General features: G+C 32.8%; 4 protein-coding genes across 4 annotated transcripts; 2 read left to right on the forward strand and 2 right to left on the reverse strand.

Moving 5' to 3' along the window:
• Window positions 1-1,350: 1,350 nt before the first annotated feature.
• On the forward strand, window positions 1,351-2,817 carry LOC119833667 (larval cuticle protein A3A-like). The gene is made up of 3 exons (XM_038358188.1): window positions 1,351-1,500; window positions 1,710-1,778; window positions 2,225-2,817. The coding sequence occupies exons 1-3, from the start codon at window positions 1,483-1,485 to the stop codon at window positions 2,690-2,692; spliced, it is 555 nt and encodes a 184-aa protein (XP_038214116.1). The 5' UTR covers window positions 1,351-1,482; the 3' UTR covers window positions 2,693-2,817.
• A 188-nt stretch (window positions 2,818-3,005) lies between these two features.
• Window positions 3,006-9,677, reverse strand: LOC119832820 (manganese-transporting ATPase 13A1). The gene is made up of 10 exons (XM_038356996.1): window positions 9,220-9,677; window positions 9,055-9,144; window positions 8,609-8,815; window positions 6,584-8,533; window positions 5,889-6,141; window positions 5,322-5,518; window positions 4,729-4,871; window positions 4,190-4,322; window positions 3,709-3,852; window positions 3,006-3,306 (listed from the first exon to the last, which is right to left on the reverse strand). The coding sequence occupies exons 1-10, from the start codon at window positions 9,484-9,486 to the stop codon at window positions 3,196-3,198; spliced, it is 3,495 nt and encodes a 1,164-aa protein (XP_038212924.1). The 5' UTR covers window positions 9,487-9,677; the 3' UTR covers window positions 3,006-3,195.
• Window positions 9,678-10,831: 1,154 nt separating this feature from the next.
• On the forward strand, window positions 10,832-12,891 carry LOC119829777 (DNA primase large subunit). Its single transcript, XM_038352523.1, has 2 exons — window positions 10,832-12,217; window positions 12,630-12,891. The coding sequence occupies exons 1-2, from the start codon at window positions 10,987-10,989 to the stop codon at window positions 12,866-12,868; spliced, it is 1,470 nt and encodes a 489-aa protein (XP_038208451.1). The 5' UTR covers window positions 10,832-10,986; the 3' UTR covers window positions 12,869-12,891.
• On the reverse strand, window positions 12,879-17,555 carry LOC119829710 (Golgi apparatus protein 1). The gene is made up of 7 exons (XM_038352390.1): window positions 16,510-17,555; window positions 14,714-16,413; window positions 14,489-14,636; window positions 14,164-14,387; window positions 13,676-13,859; window positions 13,343-13,449; window positions 12,879-13,097 (listed from the first exon to the last, which is right to left on the reverse strand). Exons 1-7 carry the CDS (start codon window positions 17,261-17,263, stop codon window positions 12,933-12,935), a joined length of 3,282 nt encoding a protein of 1,093 aa, XP_038208318.1. The 5' UTR covers window positions 17,264-17,555; the 3' UTR covers window positions 12,879-12,932.
• Between the last annotated feature and the right edge of the window lie 685 nt (window positions 17,556-18,240).

An 18,240-nucleotide genomic window follows, 5' to 3' on the forward strand; every position in this document is an offset into this window, starting at 1 on the left:
TATGATTTAATTATTTATAGTTTTAGAGTATTAAATGCCAACAAATTGTGAAACTTTGTATAATTTAGTAGATACTGCACGTAACAAATTATATGGAGGATAGAATAATATGTAAAATACCTTCTTACAAAGATTGCGTATTTAAAAAATTAAAAATATTTAAATGGCGTATTTAAACGCATGATTAAGATGTAATATTTAAGTTTTATCCTGCAATGAAGCTACTTTCCTTAACATTACAATAATATTTATAATTAACTTTAATAGCATTCGAAGCACCGGTTCCAATTTAATCTAGACAAAATAAGGAAAAAAATACAGGCTGATTAGGTGCCTACCTATTAGATATTTCATAATCATATTACAAGTATTATGGAATATACTAAGACTACAAGAAAACAAAAAACAGCTTCCCCATTATCTATTTCAAAATCTGCAGTTAAAAAATCCAAAATTTTTGCTTCTACATTTTAATTGTCCAGTCATACTTCAACGTATGACAAACTACCAATGTTGTTAATTATTATACCAAACATGTCTAATAATTATGACAATTATTCACCCATTATACAAGAATATACACAATTGAATTCATTAGTAGTACTAAGTACTTCATCAACTTCGTAAATGTAGGCGTCCTAGTGGAAAATATAACATTGCTACAATCACAATCATTAAAAACCTAGTTACTACAATTCTCAATTAAAATGGGAAGAAATGATTTGTGAAACTGTTACTTGAATTTTCGAATAAATGAATACAATTTCATAGACTGATATTTGCGTAACATTTTCATACCACAGAAACCTAATTAACTAATTGGATTGTTAAACTTGACAAGCAAAATTGTTTATACCGTAATTACGGTTCAAAGGACTATAAATCAAACATTACTTCACATTATCTGTTTCATTGTTTTAAATTAATGCATCATATTAACACTATACGCAGAATTATTGCTGAAAAAGTTTGATGTATTAATAAATATTCAACATTACTTACTTACTTCTCAAATGCATATGTTATAAGCACACAAATTATCCTTTAAAATGTCAATTAAATAAGATAGTGAAGTCGACAAAGTATTAATTTAGAAAAGAAAAAAAAGCAATAAGTCTTTATTCGAAGCTCAGTATTCGTATGTAGTATATTACTAACCGTTAAATGCGTCATAATTAACTAAATCTTAGAAGGCTTTGTGTATTTTCGTTAATGAAATGTAAGTAAAAGGTATATCCAACTAGACGTTATGTACATTAAGTCTCAATTAAATTCATTATAGATACTAACTAATGGTTATAAATAAAACTTATGAAATTACGAAAATATTGTAGTACGAATAGTCAATAAGCGTGAACTGAAGGATAGTTAGAAATTAACCAACGAGGAGCCGTAACTAGTATAAAACCAGACCAAATAATAAATATCGCACACTGCAACTGTACGTTTAGTAACGTGATATTAGTGAGAAATTTGTGGAAAATGTTTTCGTTTATCGCGGTAAGCACAATACATAACTTGATACCCAGAAATCTGTCGGGTGTAATTATCGGAAGAGTAACTATGCCTAACTATATTGAAAGAAATAAGGAAACGATAGTGCCATTCCACCTTATTACTGCAAAGAAAAATTTGCGGATAACATTAACAACGCATGCACGCATTAATTAATTACGCATAATAATACTATTGTATGTTTTCTTTGTTAGTTTTCGTGCCTCGTCGTCGTGGCAACAGCAGCTCCGTATCACGGCGACGTCGGACTTGCCACCTACGACGTAAGTAACATCTATTTTCTGAATGTCCTTAACATATACTATAAATCGAAAAACAATAATTAAAAAAATAGTAAAAACATGGTTAAGATTTCATTATGATTTTAACCAAAATTAAAACAAAGATCTCCCAAATGCTAAGCGAGTTTCCAATTGACCGTCTCTTTGGTATTATGAAGTGTGAGCGTGAATTCGAAGGGTCCTGGGTTCGATTCCCTGTGGGGACTAACAAAAAAATGTTTCGGTCTGGCAGGATGTAAGGCAGAGAAACAGATGCTTAGTGCATTTGCCAGAAGTACGTATGAGTACGTACGAATTACCAACGCATTGCATACATACTGTATGCAATGCTTTGGTAATTCAATATTCTTCATGTCGTTATAGTTACTATTAAAGTTTGTCTTTTAATTAAAGTTAGTCATTGAATCTGTAACTAACTGTGTTTACAGGCGGTGCCTCGCTACCACTTCAACTACGCCGTCAATGACCCAGTGACGGGTGACAACAAGCATCAGTCAGAAACCCGCGACGGAGGCTACGTCAGGGGTTCATACTCTCTAGCTGAGCCCGACGGTACCGTGAGAGTAGTCGACTACACCGCCGATCCTGTATCGGGCTTCAACGCGATCGTCAGACGGATCGGCCAAGCGGTTCACCCACAAGTCGCCCGACCAGTCGTCCAACCGGTTGTAACACAGTACGCAACGCCGATATCTCACGCGCCTCTTTCACACGCGCCTATTTCACATGCGCCTATTTCACACGCATCATCATTCGCGACCAGCAATGTGGACTACAATAATGACGGCTACGATCATTACAATTGGGCTAGTGGTTTATCCCACCATGGACTCGGTTATAACGGGCATATTGACGGTTCGTGGAATCTAGGAGGCCACGGATACTACGGACGCTAAACGCAAGACAGCAGGGCATGTACAATATAGTCAATAATAAACTATTGCTTTTCCTTCAGCCTGAATATAAGGTACTATGTGCGGAAACAATAGTTTAGTTAAGGTAGATTATGTAAATATGACCCTAAATTAATTAAAATATATGTACATATTGCGAAAAATTATATTTTATTTATTTAATAATTCAAACCAGAAATCGATGCCGGTAGTCATTTATACATACACATATATAAGTACCAATTTATTCATTTATTGAGAGATTATAATATACATTATATTTATACACGCACAACAAGTGAATAAAACCACCAAAACAATTAACTACACATTTATTACCATAAATAAAATACCACTGACACATCCATACATTAAATGCACATCTTATTTGAGCGGGTAGTCATACGAACACTCACACCAAGCGGCATATAGTGACATACCCTTGGAAATGTATATAAAATAAATTATTTTCTTTAAATGTCGATGTGTGCGTGCCCGTGTCTATGCTACGTGGCGACGTAGCCCCTCCCCTCGCCGAACAACCATAGACAAACTCGGTCCGCCAAATACGCGAACAGCATGTCTTCTATCAGTACTTGTACTAGAATTAGTCGATACTGTAATGAAAAAAGTATGATTATTTTAAACTTGTTTAATGAATGACAGCGTAGACGTACAGAAATATCTATGGTATTATGATGATATTTATCAAGGCTACTTCACTACATAAATAAAGGTATAAGTATAAAGCAAAGAAGCTTCGTCCCCTTAGTACAGTGGTTAGCAAGTGGTCGTGTCGTTGTTTTGATTCCATGTGGGGACTAAAACGAAATGACTGACTGAACACTGAAGGCTGATTATCTTCATGTTTGATTGATTTGATTTGATTTGATTTGATAATGCACTTGCCCCATACCCCACAGTGGGCCGCGGGTCTTATTACTTAGTTATAACTCGCTCCAAAATTTGTCTAATTAATAAGTTTTATTAATTTAATCTAGACTCTGTAGAATACTCACATCAGGTGGAAAATAGACAATTTCGAACATGTTACTGAGGTCTGGGAAGACGCCAGCGGCTAGCGCCAGCACCGCTCCGCCGGATATGAGAATGCTGTACAACAGAGGCTTGTTGTCGCGCAGACCTTCCATGAACGGCTCACCCTGTATAAATTATATACAAATAATCGCATTTTTAAATTCTATTTATATATTCGAGAAGCTAAAGCTCTTTTAAGATATACAATATAATTTAATTCAATCTTTAGTTTTATTTCGATTACAATATCTAAATTCTCTGTGCATTTTTTTTAAGTACAAATTATATCCATTTAAGCGTATTTTGTCACTTTTCTTTTACTAGTTTAGTAATATCCAGGATAATGGAAATTTTACACCGAAAGATACAGACTCGTTCTTGATTTTATATATCACGTATTGTTTATGGATTTTACTTTTGACAGAAGAATCAAGGCATAAAACTTTTATTGAGTTAACTCACCCGATAATTGATCGCGAACGTAGATATTTGTAGCGCCATTGATATGATATACACAGTGCTGTTCAGGAGATCAGGCTTGAAGGGGCGCTCCTCATCCTCGGCTAGGTCCATGTCTAGCTTAGGTGTTGGATCTCTAATAAAATAAATGATATCTTCAATATTCTTTTATTGGAACTTTTTTCTTACAAAACTTAATAAATATTTAAAATATCTGAACTCGAACAGTTTTCACTGTAAGATTCCTAACATTTTGATAATTTAATAAACAGAAGTATTTTTAACAAAAATCCAAACCGCCTTCAAATTGCCGGAACTAGAGCAAAGTTTAATTCGAAAATAGAGAGACCACACGGATATCGGTTCACCTAATCGAAATTTCAGAGGTAACACTCGAATTTCGACCCTCTTTCTTTGAACTCGGTTGAAAGTGTAAGTATCAAAACCTCACATATCAAGTCATTCATTCATGGATGATTTTGCACCAAACTACAATGGTGGGGACATTGCAGCACATAAAATACTCAGAATTCAATATTTACCTATCTGGAGAACGCAACGTCGCTTCACGCACCAAATATATAAGACAGACGAAGTGAACAGCGAACTGTGACAGCACCGTCATAACTGTGTACATGTTGAAAATGTTCGGTAGAGGGCGCTGCTTCGACAGTTGTTTCAGAGGCTGTAAAAATTGAATTTTTCACTTTTTATTTTTTCAATTAAAACACTTTGTAACAATACATATTGATTATTAAAATCTGAATAGACTTTATTATGTATTGTCATTTAATTGTGTCAAATTATGCAAAATATGCTATAGAAAGTGATAGAAAATTACAACCTTTACTGTATTTTTCCCACACTGGAATTAGTACACCGTTAAGACGTCATGGTACCCTATGTACATTGTGAATCTTATAAAATATGATATCCCCACCTCAATATGTAATTTCATTGAGTTTAAAGCATAGAGTGGTAACCGCCCAGATCCATTACAATTTCGTCTGTTTTTTATTGTAAAACTTATTGATATATTGATCATAACTTAAAGCCATAAAAAGTAGTTAAATATATATTATATTAATAAATGTATGGTAGAAATAAAGTTAAGGAAAATAGTATTATTATTCACCTTAGACCGTGATATGAAGAGGAAACAGGATGCCAACAATAAACTCTGCAGAGTCGCTTGAGTATCACTAAACTTGATACCGTCCAAATATAAAACCGACTGACTGTAAGCCAATATTAACGCATTGAGAGCCAAGATCTTGAACATTTGTAGTGTTGTGACCAGTGTACAGCGTCCTTGTTTAATGATGTGACAAACTGGAAAACACATTTTTGACCTTAATGAATAAATGCTCAAAGTATCGTTATGGTAAAGCTAAAGCTGCGGCTTCTTATCCCACCTAATGATAACATTTTTGACTATTCCTGAAATAAACATCTTTTTTTTTTTTCTTGTTGATACTATTTTTTTCTCTATGGCTATAAGAAAAACAAATATCCCTGCTCTGCCAAATAAAGATTTTTTTTGTCAGGAATACTATAATAACCAAATAAGCTCTTTTTAACAAAAAAAAAAATGTAAAAGTTTACATGCATAACATTTTTTGAGAATGAGTTTTACTGAAATGTAAGAACAAATTGATAACAAACAGTATCTGCAGACCATTAAGAATAGAAAAGCACTCACTGCAAAAAATACTTGAAAGTCTGCTAGTAAATGGTGCGGCTACACTAGCATCGCCCAGTCTCACAATCTGGGGCTGGTCTTCCTCTTCCAGCTTCTTCATGGCCCTTCTGAGGCGAGCTGCTGCTTCCGCTCTGGCTTCCGCGCGAGGATCTCGTGGTCCTGGCGGTCTCCGGATCTCCGGTTCTGGAGGAGGCAATTCACGAGGTTTCTCCCGTGGTCTCTCTGGAGCATTTGCTAATATGGCCACACCCACCTAAAATGTTTTAAATAATTAACATTTTTAAAAGTTCTGGGGAGATTTTGTAAAATTTTTATTCTGTTATACAGGTTTACAAGAAATGTTGCCATTCAATTGAGATACACATTGTTAATGGTAAAATGATAAAGGTCTTTACTCCTTGTAAAGACAACTCCTTGTAAAGTTTTAAGTATTTCTCCTTCACAAGATACGGAATTTACACTGTATGAATGTGAATTCTATATTATCAGATAAATAATATTAGCAGTTAATTTTATACTTTTTTTATATCTTATAGAAAATTAAAATAAAATAAAATCTTTTTCTTTTCATGGCCCTTTAAGATATTTACTTTGCATTTACATACAAGCTAAATTTATATATTTTATAATTTCTCCATTCATAACAATTCATAAAAGAGTTAGAGATCACATTAATACTTTAAAAATGTACTCACATCAGCATGTTTCAAGGCACCAACATCATTTGTACCATCACCACACATTAAAGTCACATATCCTAGAGACTTCAATGTAACTATAACAAATTCTTTCTGCTTGGGTGCAAATCTTGCAAACACCTTTATAAATGGTATTATCTCTAATAGAAACTTATAGTGATGGTCAATCAGGAATGTAAGTCCCTCCCCAGTTATGCACAGATCATATTTGGTAGTCAATTCTTTGGATGTTTTAAACGGTTGATCAGAGAGATCAACATTATCATTTATTGATTTCCAACTCCAATCTTCGTCTGCTTTGGTCAGAATGAGAACTTCATTTTTTTGCGTAAATTTAAGCTCTTTCGCCACATGACATGCAGTTAGAGGATTGTCACCAGTTATCATCACAACAGAATGGGATGCATTCACTATTTCAGCAATGGCTTTTTTAGAATCTGTTTTCAAAGGACATGATATAATAACAAATCCAACAAATGTCAAATCGGATTCAACATCCTCTCTAGACAACTCCCTCACTTCCTGAGAATTCAGTTTTCCTAAGTTTCGATAACCCAGAGCTAAAACCCGAGCACCTCTTCTTGACAATGTCAAGTAGACATGGTCATAATGTTCGGGAACTTCTTTCAGCATAGTCTTTATAGTTTCTGGTGCACCTTTCACACTGCTAATATAATGTGATTCTACAAAACCTCTTTCATTGACCTGATAACTGGCCACTACTGACATTCTTTTCAAAGCACTGGCAAAATGATTTCTGTGTACAATTTTAAGGCCTGGGGACTTTCCTTTTTTTGGCACAACAGCATCTCCCTTGGTTAAATTCCACTCTGCAGCTTTCAGAGTTGCTTTTTCCAAAGGATCTCCCACCACACCATCATCAAGTTGCACTAGGGAATGACAAGATGCTAGTACTTGAATAGTTTCCATAGGTGCTTCTGATAGTGGTATGACAGTAGCATCTGTGTGATCCCCAACACCAGCAACACCTTCCACAACTAGATTGTCACTAGTCAATGTGCCAGTCTTATCAAAACAGCAAATTTCAACTTTGCCAGCAAACGGAATTCTAAATGGCTCAGTACAAAACACTGCTAACTTAGACAGTGACAATAAAGAAGTATTCACAGCTAAGGATAATTCTATAGGAAGTTCCGGAGGCACTACCGATGTCAATATCAAAGTACATTCTAAAAATAGTTTATATCTGTTTCTCTCAGGGTCTTCACACCCTTTTATCCACACATATGCTGCAGCAGCAATTGCGAAAATTAGAAGGAAAAGTATAAAACCAAATGTTTCCAAGTTGTTTGCAGTTACTCTTTTAACTCCAAAGAGAATTGTTCTTAAAAGCTTTCCTTGTGATGTGTTAAATCCATTACGTACTACATAACCAATACATCCATTATCTGGAGCTTTGAGGGCAGATGTGACATTCTTACTTGGTGAGGAATGTTGTACTATTTTAGTACCACCGAAAAGCATGTGCAGTTTGCCATCACCTTCCGGGTCCAAATTCTGTTTTATGTCTTTGTCGTTTTCCAGAGGTTCTTTCATTTGAGGCACACTTTCACCAGTCAACATGGATTCATCAACAATACAAGAACCTCTTATCAAAACGATGTCACATGGAACTAAATTATCATTACCAGAACGTGTCAAAGAAACTATATCACCTGGGAGTAATTGATCACTCATGATTTGGCGCCATCTTCTATTTCTATAGACATTAATGTTATATGGCTTATTTCCCATTTTCCTTATTTCTGCCATGTTTCTCAATTGCTGTTGTACCAGAGTGCACTCAAACATGACCAACATCACAAGAGTGAATATAGAATAATACCAGTACTTATCCAGACACCATAGAGCTACACAGAAAACTTGGAACACAAAAAATGGTGCTGTCGCTCTTTCTTTGAATAGTTCCATGAATTCTGGAACAACCTAAAAAAGAAATAAACCATATCAAGATTGCATGTCCTACAGATAAAATAAAGTTTTAAGTGAAAAGTAATGTACCATAATCATTTCATTCTTGCCAAACTCTTTCTCTGCAACTTCCAATGACTCATCATCCAAGTAACCCTTGGACTCCAAGTATTCTTCATAAGTTTTGTTGACAGGAAATTCAACAGTATGAAAAGATTTTTTATCCCAATCATACAGATATTTGCTTTTTTGAAACACAAACCATACATCTGGAGTCGGACTACCTTTCTTTGTTGACTGAAAAAATTAATGAAATCACATGAATTATTATAAGTTATTATAAAAACACTAGTAGCTTTGCCTGTCAATCCTAAACAAAAGGGAAAGAAAAATTAAATTGATCCCGTGCCATAGCCATTGGATTAGTGTATTCAAACAAATACACTCTTCAACTTTTGTTTATAAGTTTGGATAGGAGAATATCACATTCCCAAACACATCAACTATCACTCATACATTGACCAATGATTAATTACCTTTGTATGATGAAGTCTGACAATTTCCGGAAAGCCATTATTCGATGTTGGAACTACTTTAACTATTTCAGCTCGTATGGGGTCATTTTCCTGAAACAATAACCTATACTTGAGCAACTGATAAAAAATTTGCAATAACTATGGAAATAATATAATTCAACTTACTGGTGAACAAGACAGGAAACATTGTATATGAACACTCCAATAACAGCAGAGACAAATTAAAATTTGAATAGTTGCCACAACAGCAACTGTTACAAACCCTGCCTCAAAATTCTCATTGAAACCATACACAAATATCCAGCAGTAGAAAATTATAGGATATATGATCAAAAAGGGTAATATAGTTCCTTGTAAAACAGTCGCCACCGGTTTAAACAACTGTGTGTATTGGACTAAATCGTCTAATGACGATTGCTTGTTGAGTACCATTTTTAAACTCTGTGATAAACAACTTGTTTGAATATAAGAGTTATTTAGAAAATATTTTAATGTACATGGCTTAACATATGCTTAATACATGTCGTACATAAATAAAGTCCAAGAATGAATTAAAAATTCACTAAACTGATTTCAAATAACCTGTGACACGAGAACACATCATTTGACGAATTGAGTATTGACAGATGACAATTATAAATTATTGAGGGCTGTTCCGATATACACTGCGATTAAGGTACAGTGCAAAAGTCAGTCCAATTTTAACACACGTTCATATAAGTGCTAAATTCAATATAATAAGTTCATGGTTAGGTAAAATAAATATATATATATTAGTATTAGTATTATATTAACTATTAACTAAGCCCCATTATACGTTCCTAAATGGATAATATGTGTGTAAGTGTATAATTAATCTGAGGATAATACTTCTAATAACCTACACAAATTTAGTACCAAGGAATTTTTAAATCAAAATGACCTTAATTGATAGGTCTACGTTAGATCTATACAGGTCCACAATAACTGTTATGCCTTGCGTCTTTAGTTTTTTCAATAATAATTTTTGTAATTTACCAAAAAATAAGTCTTAGTATATATCTTCCATTGAAACCGAAACTGATTAATATTTATATTTCTGCATTCTTTATCGTTAGGTCAGTATTGGTCTTTTAATTTAAATAAAATCAGATAAATAATACATCTGAGTTTTTTAATAGCAATTATAAATAATGTATCATTGGCGCATACGTACAACGCACCTAGTCATAGCATGGTGCGAAATTAAAAGTTTTCCGTACCGTTTTTATTGCGTCAATAAAAAAAATAAAATAAATATGAACTGTTCTCAAAGTGTATAATAGCTATTTCACATGAAAACTGAATAATTAGTATGTTACTGGCCACCAATAGTATGACCATTTGTACATAACAATTTATCTTATTTTATTTTAAAATTTAATATTGCGAGCAATTGTGAACAGTGTCATTTCATTGCAATTTAAACGCATTTTTTTAGTAACGTCCATAAGGTTCAGGTTTACAGGTTAAACATATCATATCGAACACCCATTCCACAATTTAACGGTGTCACAGTATTGAATATTAATCAACTGAAAAATTATGCATATGTTTATGTGTAATATACAATAAGGAGTTTGAATTTATCGATAGATTACTTTTGACTCGCGGGATAGATTATAATCAATTTTTCTTCTTAATATCTATGATCATCCCGGTCCCAAAAGAGACGGATTCTGTCAATTTCCAATAATCAAATCCTGTACAGATCAAGATTAATATTTCAGTGACTGTGATATTTGACTATGACATATACGTCAAGTTCAAGTTTCAACAAATTTGGCGCGAATGAATCAATAACAATTCACAATCATTTTAGTTTAAACTATAAATTTAGAAATTGGAAAGGTATTACTGTTTCCAGAATTGAATAAACATTACTCAAGAGAATATCAAGTGTGTATTTTAAAAATGGATTTCAAAATAAAAAGAAAATCTGTGAAAACTGCAGTGACAGGAAGTCGTATAGAAACATATCCTCATGATTTACAAATGTATAAAATTCCCCCTATTGATGATATAAGCTTGCAAGAATTTGAAACTTTAGCATTAGAAAGGCTTACGTTATTAAGAACCCTAGCTACTGCAACTACTTTAAAAGGTCTGCGAATATATTCTGATGAATGGAACGATTTCATTATAAGTGACTTACGGAACCAGGGAATAAAGTACTATGTTAGGTTGTGTGAAAAATCCGCTTGTGGCACAACGGAAGTAGATTTAGAAGCTAGACGTAAAGATCATATAGCTCATTTTATACTTCGACTAGCCTATTGCAGAACTGAAGAACTCAGGCGTTGGTTTATTTCAAGGGAATTAGAATTATTTCGAATGCGATTTATGGCTATGAACAGTGATGCTGTAGATAAATTCTTTATGCTAAACCATCTGTATTACACAAATATATCAGACGAAGAAAAAAATGAGGTTATTGTAAATTTAAGGGAATCAACCCACCATCAAAACATTGATAATATGAAATTTTACAAAGTTAAATTTTATGAAGTTCTTGATTTAGTCAGAGCAAGAAAGGTTTACATAAAAGGAGGGTATGCGTACATTCCACATAAAGACTTTATATCTGTATTAACTGCACAATACAGAGCACACCTAAAACAAAGTCTTGCAATTGCATACCATCATTTAAGTGAAATAGAACAGGATGAGAGATTAGTTTGTTTATTGAAGGGATTGCATCAGTCTTATGCAGGGAATGATTATAGTGATTCTAAAGCTGTGATTCCAATTGAAAGTATTGATTCACTTTCAGTTAAATCATTCCCATTATGTATGCGCCAACTACATGAGAATCTTAGATCAGCACATCATTTGAAACATGGAGGCAGATTACAATATGGCTTGTTTCTGAAGGGCATAGGGGTTACATTAGAAGATTCATTAAGGTTCTGGCGGGAAGAGTTCACAAAGTTAATGGATTTGGATAAGTTTGAAAAGCAGTATGCTTATAATGTCAGATTCAATTATGGTAAAGAGGGAAGTAAAAAGAATTACTCTCCGTTGAATTGTTTAAGAATAATTAATGGCAATGTGGGGCCTGGTGATTGCCATGGCTGTCCGTTTAAGCACTGTGATGCAAGTAATTTAAAGAACAAATTAAAAGGATATGGATATGATGGTCAAGGTAAATCTATTTATTTACATTTTATTACAGGCATTCATCTGGTTCCATGATAATATTTCTTTAAACTCTTTGTAATTTGTAAAAGAACCTTTCTATGACTGTACAAACTTTAATATTATGTTTGCTAGTGGGGCAATAAATATGATAATGTATTATAAGTTACATTAGAAAACATATTTTAAATAAGAAAATGTATAACAAGAACTATAACCCTCAATGTAAAAATGTACAGAGAATTTAAAAAAGATACATATGTTAGGAACCTTTGCATATTAGCTTTTATATCTAGGTAATACTTCTTCTATGTGGCAGTATTCATAAAATATTTTTAGGAAATGAAAAATCTATGAATCAATTTTTCAACAATGCAAACTGTCTATTTAAATGCTCAATTAATGTTTCTTTATTTCAGCTATCAATGATGTAGTGGAAATGGCCAAGAAAGGTCATTATCAAATAGCCTGTAGTAAATACTTTGACGCAGTGCACAACACTGATCTAGGTTTAGGGATTAATCATCCCAATCAGTACTTTGAAGAAAGTCAAAAATTAATCAAAGGTGACATTAAGTTGGAACCAAAGAAGGAAAGCAAACCTGTCATCAAGAAGGAGCAATGTATAGAAGAAATGGATTTTGATGAAAATTTTTAATAAAAAACAATTCACAATAGTAATTTCTGTATTTATACTAAATTGAGTTATATTCTTATTTTATTTATTTCCTTTTTACATACATAGCTTTTTTTGTTACTCTGCCACAATACAAACCAAATATAAAAATTAAACCTATAATTGAGAAACCTACAACTAAAAAATATTTTTTTGATGGTGATGTTGAAATTTCATTGTACACATCACCAAGATTTTCAACAACATTTACCTGAAACAATAGAATAATTTATAAAACATATTCAGAAAATAAAAAAAAAAGGAAAATTGGTCACCCATCAAATTCATGACCACATCAACTGTTGCTTAACCTCGATATTTGTTTTTTAACTAATTCGAAACTTTTATGGTTCATAAGCAGACAGATGGTATACTATTAGTAAAAGTGTTCTGTTTCACTCTTTGGATACGAAGTATTGAGTAATGGATGGGTATGGATCTACGAGTATTACTTACAGCTGCAACATATTTATACATTTCTAGTCTACTGGATAATTCTTTTTCACATTCTGCTTCCAATTTTCTATTACCGTCGTTGAGTATTATTTTTAGGCACTTCAAACCTAGAAGGAAAAATTGTTTATGCATTTTTTCATGGTATTATTAGGAAGGTTCACGTTTTTAATATTAAATTGTTAAAAAGGAAGTAAAAAATAAGACTTACAAGAACGCGTAATATTTATTCTGGTTAAAGCCAAGGCGAGCCAGTTACAAGTTTTGATTTTATGTATTCTAGCGAAATTTGTATATATGCTTTTTTAATCCCATAAAAATAATATTCATACTTACGTCTACCAGAGCCGTGCTCCAAATCTTTACAATATTTTAGCAAATCTAAAGCACAAGCTCGTTCTAGTAATGGATCTGCTTCAATATCCACCTCAGTTTCTTCTATAATTTGTACGACTTCTCTTTTACATTCAGCAGATACAATTTTACGATTTAAAAGAGCATTTTTTAAACACTCTTCTACCTGTAACGAATAAATTTGTTATCTTCAACATGATATAATACAATTCATTATTAAAAGAAAATATTTTATAACAAACACCACTAAGAGTACATGCAAAAAGTCATCAGAAGTTTTCATAATCAACTCCAAACACATAAATCATCCAGATATTTTTAGGGCTGATAATGATTTAATAATCATACTAATCTATGATAAATATTTCATATATACAATAACATTTATTATAAGTGAGATAAAACCATTGAATAAAGCACACAAAACAAAAAAAAAGAACTATTTTAACTAAAAAAATATAACACAATACCTGTCCATCCGAATTGGTTATTGAATCATTGGGAATTGCACAAATTGTCTGTATTTCTGCTTTGCACAGCTTTCCAAGCAAAGGATCAAGGCGATAGTTCAATGCTTGCTCTTTGAGTACATTAGCCAATTCATTCTCACATGCCCTTTCAAGTTTCGAGGCTCTAAATTGCTCTTTTAAGCAATATAAGACTTTTCCTTGTAATTCTTCCTGTGGTTCGTTTACTGAAATATAAGAAAAAAAATGCATCCATTATTTGATCATAAGTCAGATGATTTTATTTTGGGTGAATGCTATTTCTTTTAAATAATATTAATATCCTTACATATAATTTGTGAACAGTGCTTTTGCATATCTCCCTTGCAAGCATTCTGTAGGTTGTTGTTAAAACGATAATCCAGATTTTGTTCGATCATTCTATTTGTCACAACAAATTTACATGACTTATCAAATTCGGCTGCTTCTCGATGCACCTAAAATGAAAAGAAAACATTGAATTTCCATTATCCTGTGAGTATTTAAGTCACATTTCATCCGAATTAAATGGTACCTTCAAGCAATCCAGTAAAGTAGAGGGATCAGTGTTATGGCAATACAGATCAATCATATCACTACAAGTAGTGACAAGACGATAGTCAATAGCATTATCGGTAAATTCTTGTTTTCTTACTACAAATATGGCTTTTCGGCAAGAATCACTTAATTTAATTTTTGCTGTTTGTAGGCATTCCAAAGCTGCTGATTCTCCATGTGGGATTCTAGGACATAACTCAAAGAGATCCTTTTTACAAGCTTCCTTAAGTTCAGGGTCTAAATCCACATTTTCCTTTTGTTGAAAGAGCTGACTCCTTAATTGTTGGCGACATTCCTTGTAAATTGTATGTTTTCTTTTACTTATCGTATCATTTCTCACAATTTCGCTTAAGCATGTCACAACCTGGCTTTTAGTTTGTGCTTTGGGACAGAACCTTAATACATAAGATTTACAAGCGTTTTTAAATTTTCTTGTAAATCTATAATTTTTTAATGAGATCAATTGTTCATGCTCAATAGCAGCTCTACATTTTAAATTTGTTTTTATCTCTGGATCGCTTTTACGCCTAATAAGACAATCTAAAATTCCATCATCCATTTCGGTCTTACTTTTCAATTCAGATGAACATAGTTTTTCTATGGGAACTCTACAATTTGTACTGACTATAGCATTTAGTTCAATGTGGCCACTTTGAGTTTCCGTAAAATTTGTGACTATCTCTCTACATTTTGGTGCCAACTCTTTAATTTTATTTTGCAGGCATTGTATTTCTTCACCTTTGTCTGTATTTTCAAAGCATAAACTTGCCAAGTCATCTATGCAAGTATCAGCAATTTCTGGGAGCAAGTCAACACTTATTGCTCTTTGTTGCATAACTCTCCTTACTTGTTGTTCACATGCAGGCAGTAACATTCCTTTTAACTCAGATTCATAAGCATATTTATATAAGCAAGGGAGAATCAGTGGATCCTTTTGTGATTGATGCTCACTGGCATCAGCCCACTGCAATTTAGCTTTACACTGAGTGACCGCATCATACCTACAAGCTTTATACAATTGTGGATCTAATTGGAAATTCCTTGATACAAAGTATTGAATCTGTATCAGAGCAGCTTCACAATCTGAGCTCATAAGTGCAGTACCAAGTTTTTCCATAAGGCATGACATAACTCTACCATTGCCTCCATTGATTTCTGTACATGCTCTATCGACAACCGGTTTGCAAGCTTTACGTAAAATAGGATCCACTCTCCAATCTTCAACTGGATCTGCTTCTTGAATCAATATTTCTAAAGACTTCTGACAGGCTAAGCTTATTCTTTTGTCTTTTCGCCTTTTTGGTCTTGCATGTTCCATTAGGCAGTGTATTGTTTTCCCACCAGCTTCAACACTTTTGCACAGAGCTGTAATGTCATTTGCACAATTTTGCATTAGCTCTGGTGAAAGCCTATAATCGTCCATGAGCATTTTTCTATGTTCTGTCATTTCAGATATACATTCTGGTGTTACTCTCAATGACTCATTTCTTGCCACATTTTCTAAACAAAGCAAAATTTGTGCGAGGCGCACATCTTTGTCATCAACAACACCTTTACGACAATGATATTTTCTTATATCTTCTTTACATGATTTAACTAGACCTTTACTCATTTTATAGTTCATTACTATATTTCTTTGAGCATAAAAGAGTTGGTCCTGACATCTTTTTGACATACCTAAAAAGATGAAATAGTTTAATTTTACATACAAATTAAAAGAAAAAAGAAAGAAGTATTAGTTATTATACATCTTTTAATAAAATCAACCATTACCATTCTCATATTTATGTCTAGTCAGACATTTATACATTGAAAGAGTACCAGGTACTTCATCAGGACAAAAATTTTTTTGATCTAAATTGCATGCAGCAAATACTAATTTGTCCATTTGAAGGGTACTGTATTTCATTTCCTGAAGTACAGTAATTTCCGCTTGACATTCAGGTTTTAAACTTTGTTCATGGTTTTGAATACATTTTAATGTGTGCATCTGGGATAGACTTCTTGGGTCTGGGGGTATTCGGCCACATGATAATGCTTGTATGTCATCAAAACAATTTTTCAAAAAACTTTTAGTTATTTGCCAATCATTAAATATTAAAAATTCAATTTTGTTAATAGTTTTCCAACAAGTTTTGTCTTTAACACTTGGTTTACGTTTAAAAACACAGTCGATAATATTGTCTACAGAATTCAAGCAATCTAAAATTATTGGTTCATTCAAACAGGTTGATTTTATTTTGCTTTCAAGAAAAACACTGTCTAACAGCTCTGATTGATGTAACCATACTTTGTGTTGGCAAATAAATGGTAACTGAGTTTTATTGCTGTGTGTTATATTGAGTGCACAAGACAGCAGAGCTAAATCATCATCCAAATATGAACATTGCTTTTCAAATGGTCCACAATCGCCCAAATCTGCTCTGTATCGTTCTCTTGCCGATTTTAAAGTTCCAAGAGACTGCGTACATATAACACAATTCAATAAGTTTATCACAAGAACACAAACAATTTTAAAATAGATCATTTTTAAAGCACCGGTCAAAGATTGCGTTGTAACAATATAATATTGATATTTTTTAAATATTATTACATTTGCGAGCACTACACATACTAAAAATACTTTTCTTCTGTAATCGCTTTATATTTGTTAAAGAATTATTTCACTATCACATTTTATTGAGTTCATGAAAAATTTGTCAATATCAGCAAAAATATACCTACAAGCTTTTATTGTTAAATTTGGCATTTGATGTAGACAGTAGACTATGACAGTTTGATAATTGATTACAGTATCGGAACGAAACAAGTCATAACGTAGGTGTGAACATGGTATGAGCAGGCTCACATAATACTATACTAGTAAATAGTCTGAGCTAAATTTGACAGGTTGAGGCCGGCGAGTTACGAGTACCCCTACTGCTATGATTTTAACGTTATAGAAAAAAGGGTAAAAATCATGGGCACGTATGAAATTAAGAATTGACATTGAAGAACTTAAGTGAATCGGTGTAGGTAATATTATATTACTCCTTGGAGTGTACACAATATCCATTCTTTCGTGGTGCTGGCATCATAGAGTAAATCATATAAACAATTCTTTTGCTATTTATTTATTTATTTATTTATTATTGTTAATCTGTGTAAATGTTTCCGTAAAATTGTAAAAATGGTTAGATTATAATCAAACTCATGAGATTGCAAATTATTGAAAACTTGTGATCCCTAACATTTGCTTCCAATTTAACACTTTATTTTTCTTTAGAGTATAGCAAGAATAGGTATATCGCAACTAGGAATTATTCTGAGAATGGAAGAAGCATGGTTTCCGCTGACTAAATCATTTCGAAACCTTATTAAAATGCTGTAATATCATCTAGTTACAAATTTTTTTTGGCTTTCTTTGGAAGTGAGAGATCTAATTGGCCACTGAAATTGTGTAGTCATAATGACTTATAATACTTATATTACGGCATTATAATTAACCAGAAAACTCTCACTCAT

Source organism: Zerene cesonia, chromosome 1 (assembly GCF_012273895.1).
Source record: "Zerene cesonia ecotype Mississippi chromosome 1, Zerene_cesonia_1.1, whole genome shotgun sequence".
In the NCBI taxonomy this organism is placed as follows: domain Eukaryota; kingdom Metazoa; phylum Arthropoda; class Insecta; order Lepidoptera; family Pieridae; genus Zerene; species Zerene cesonia.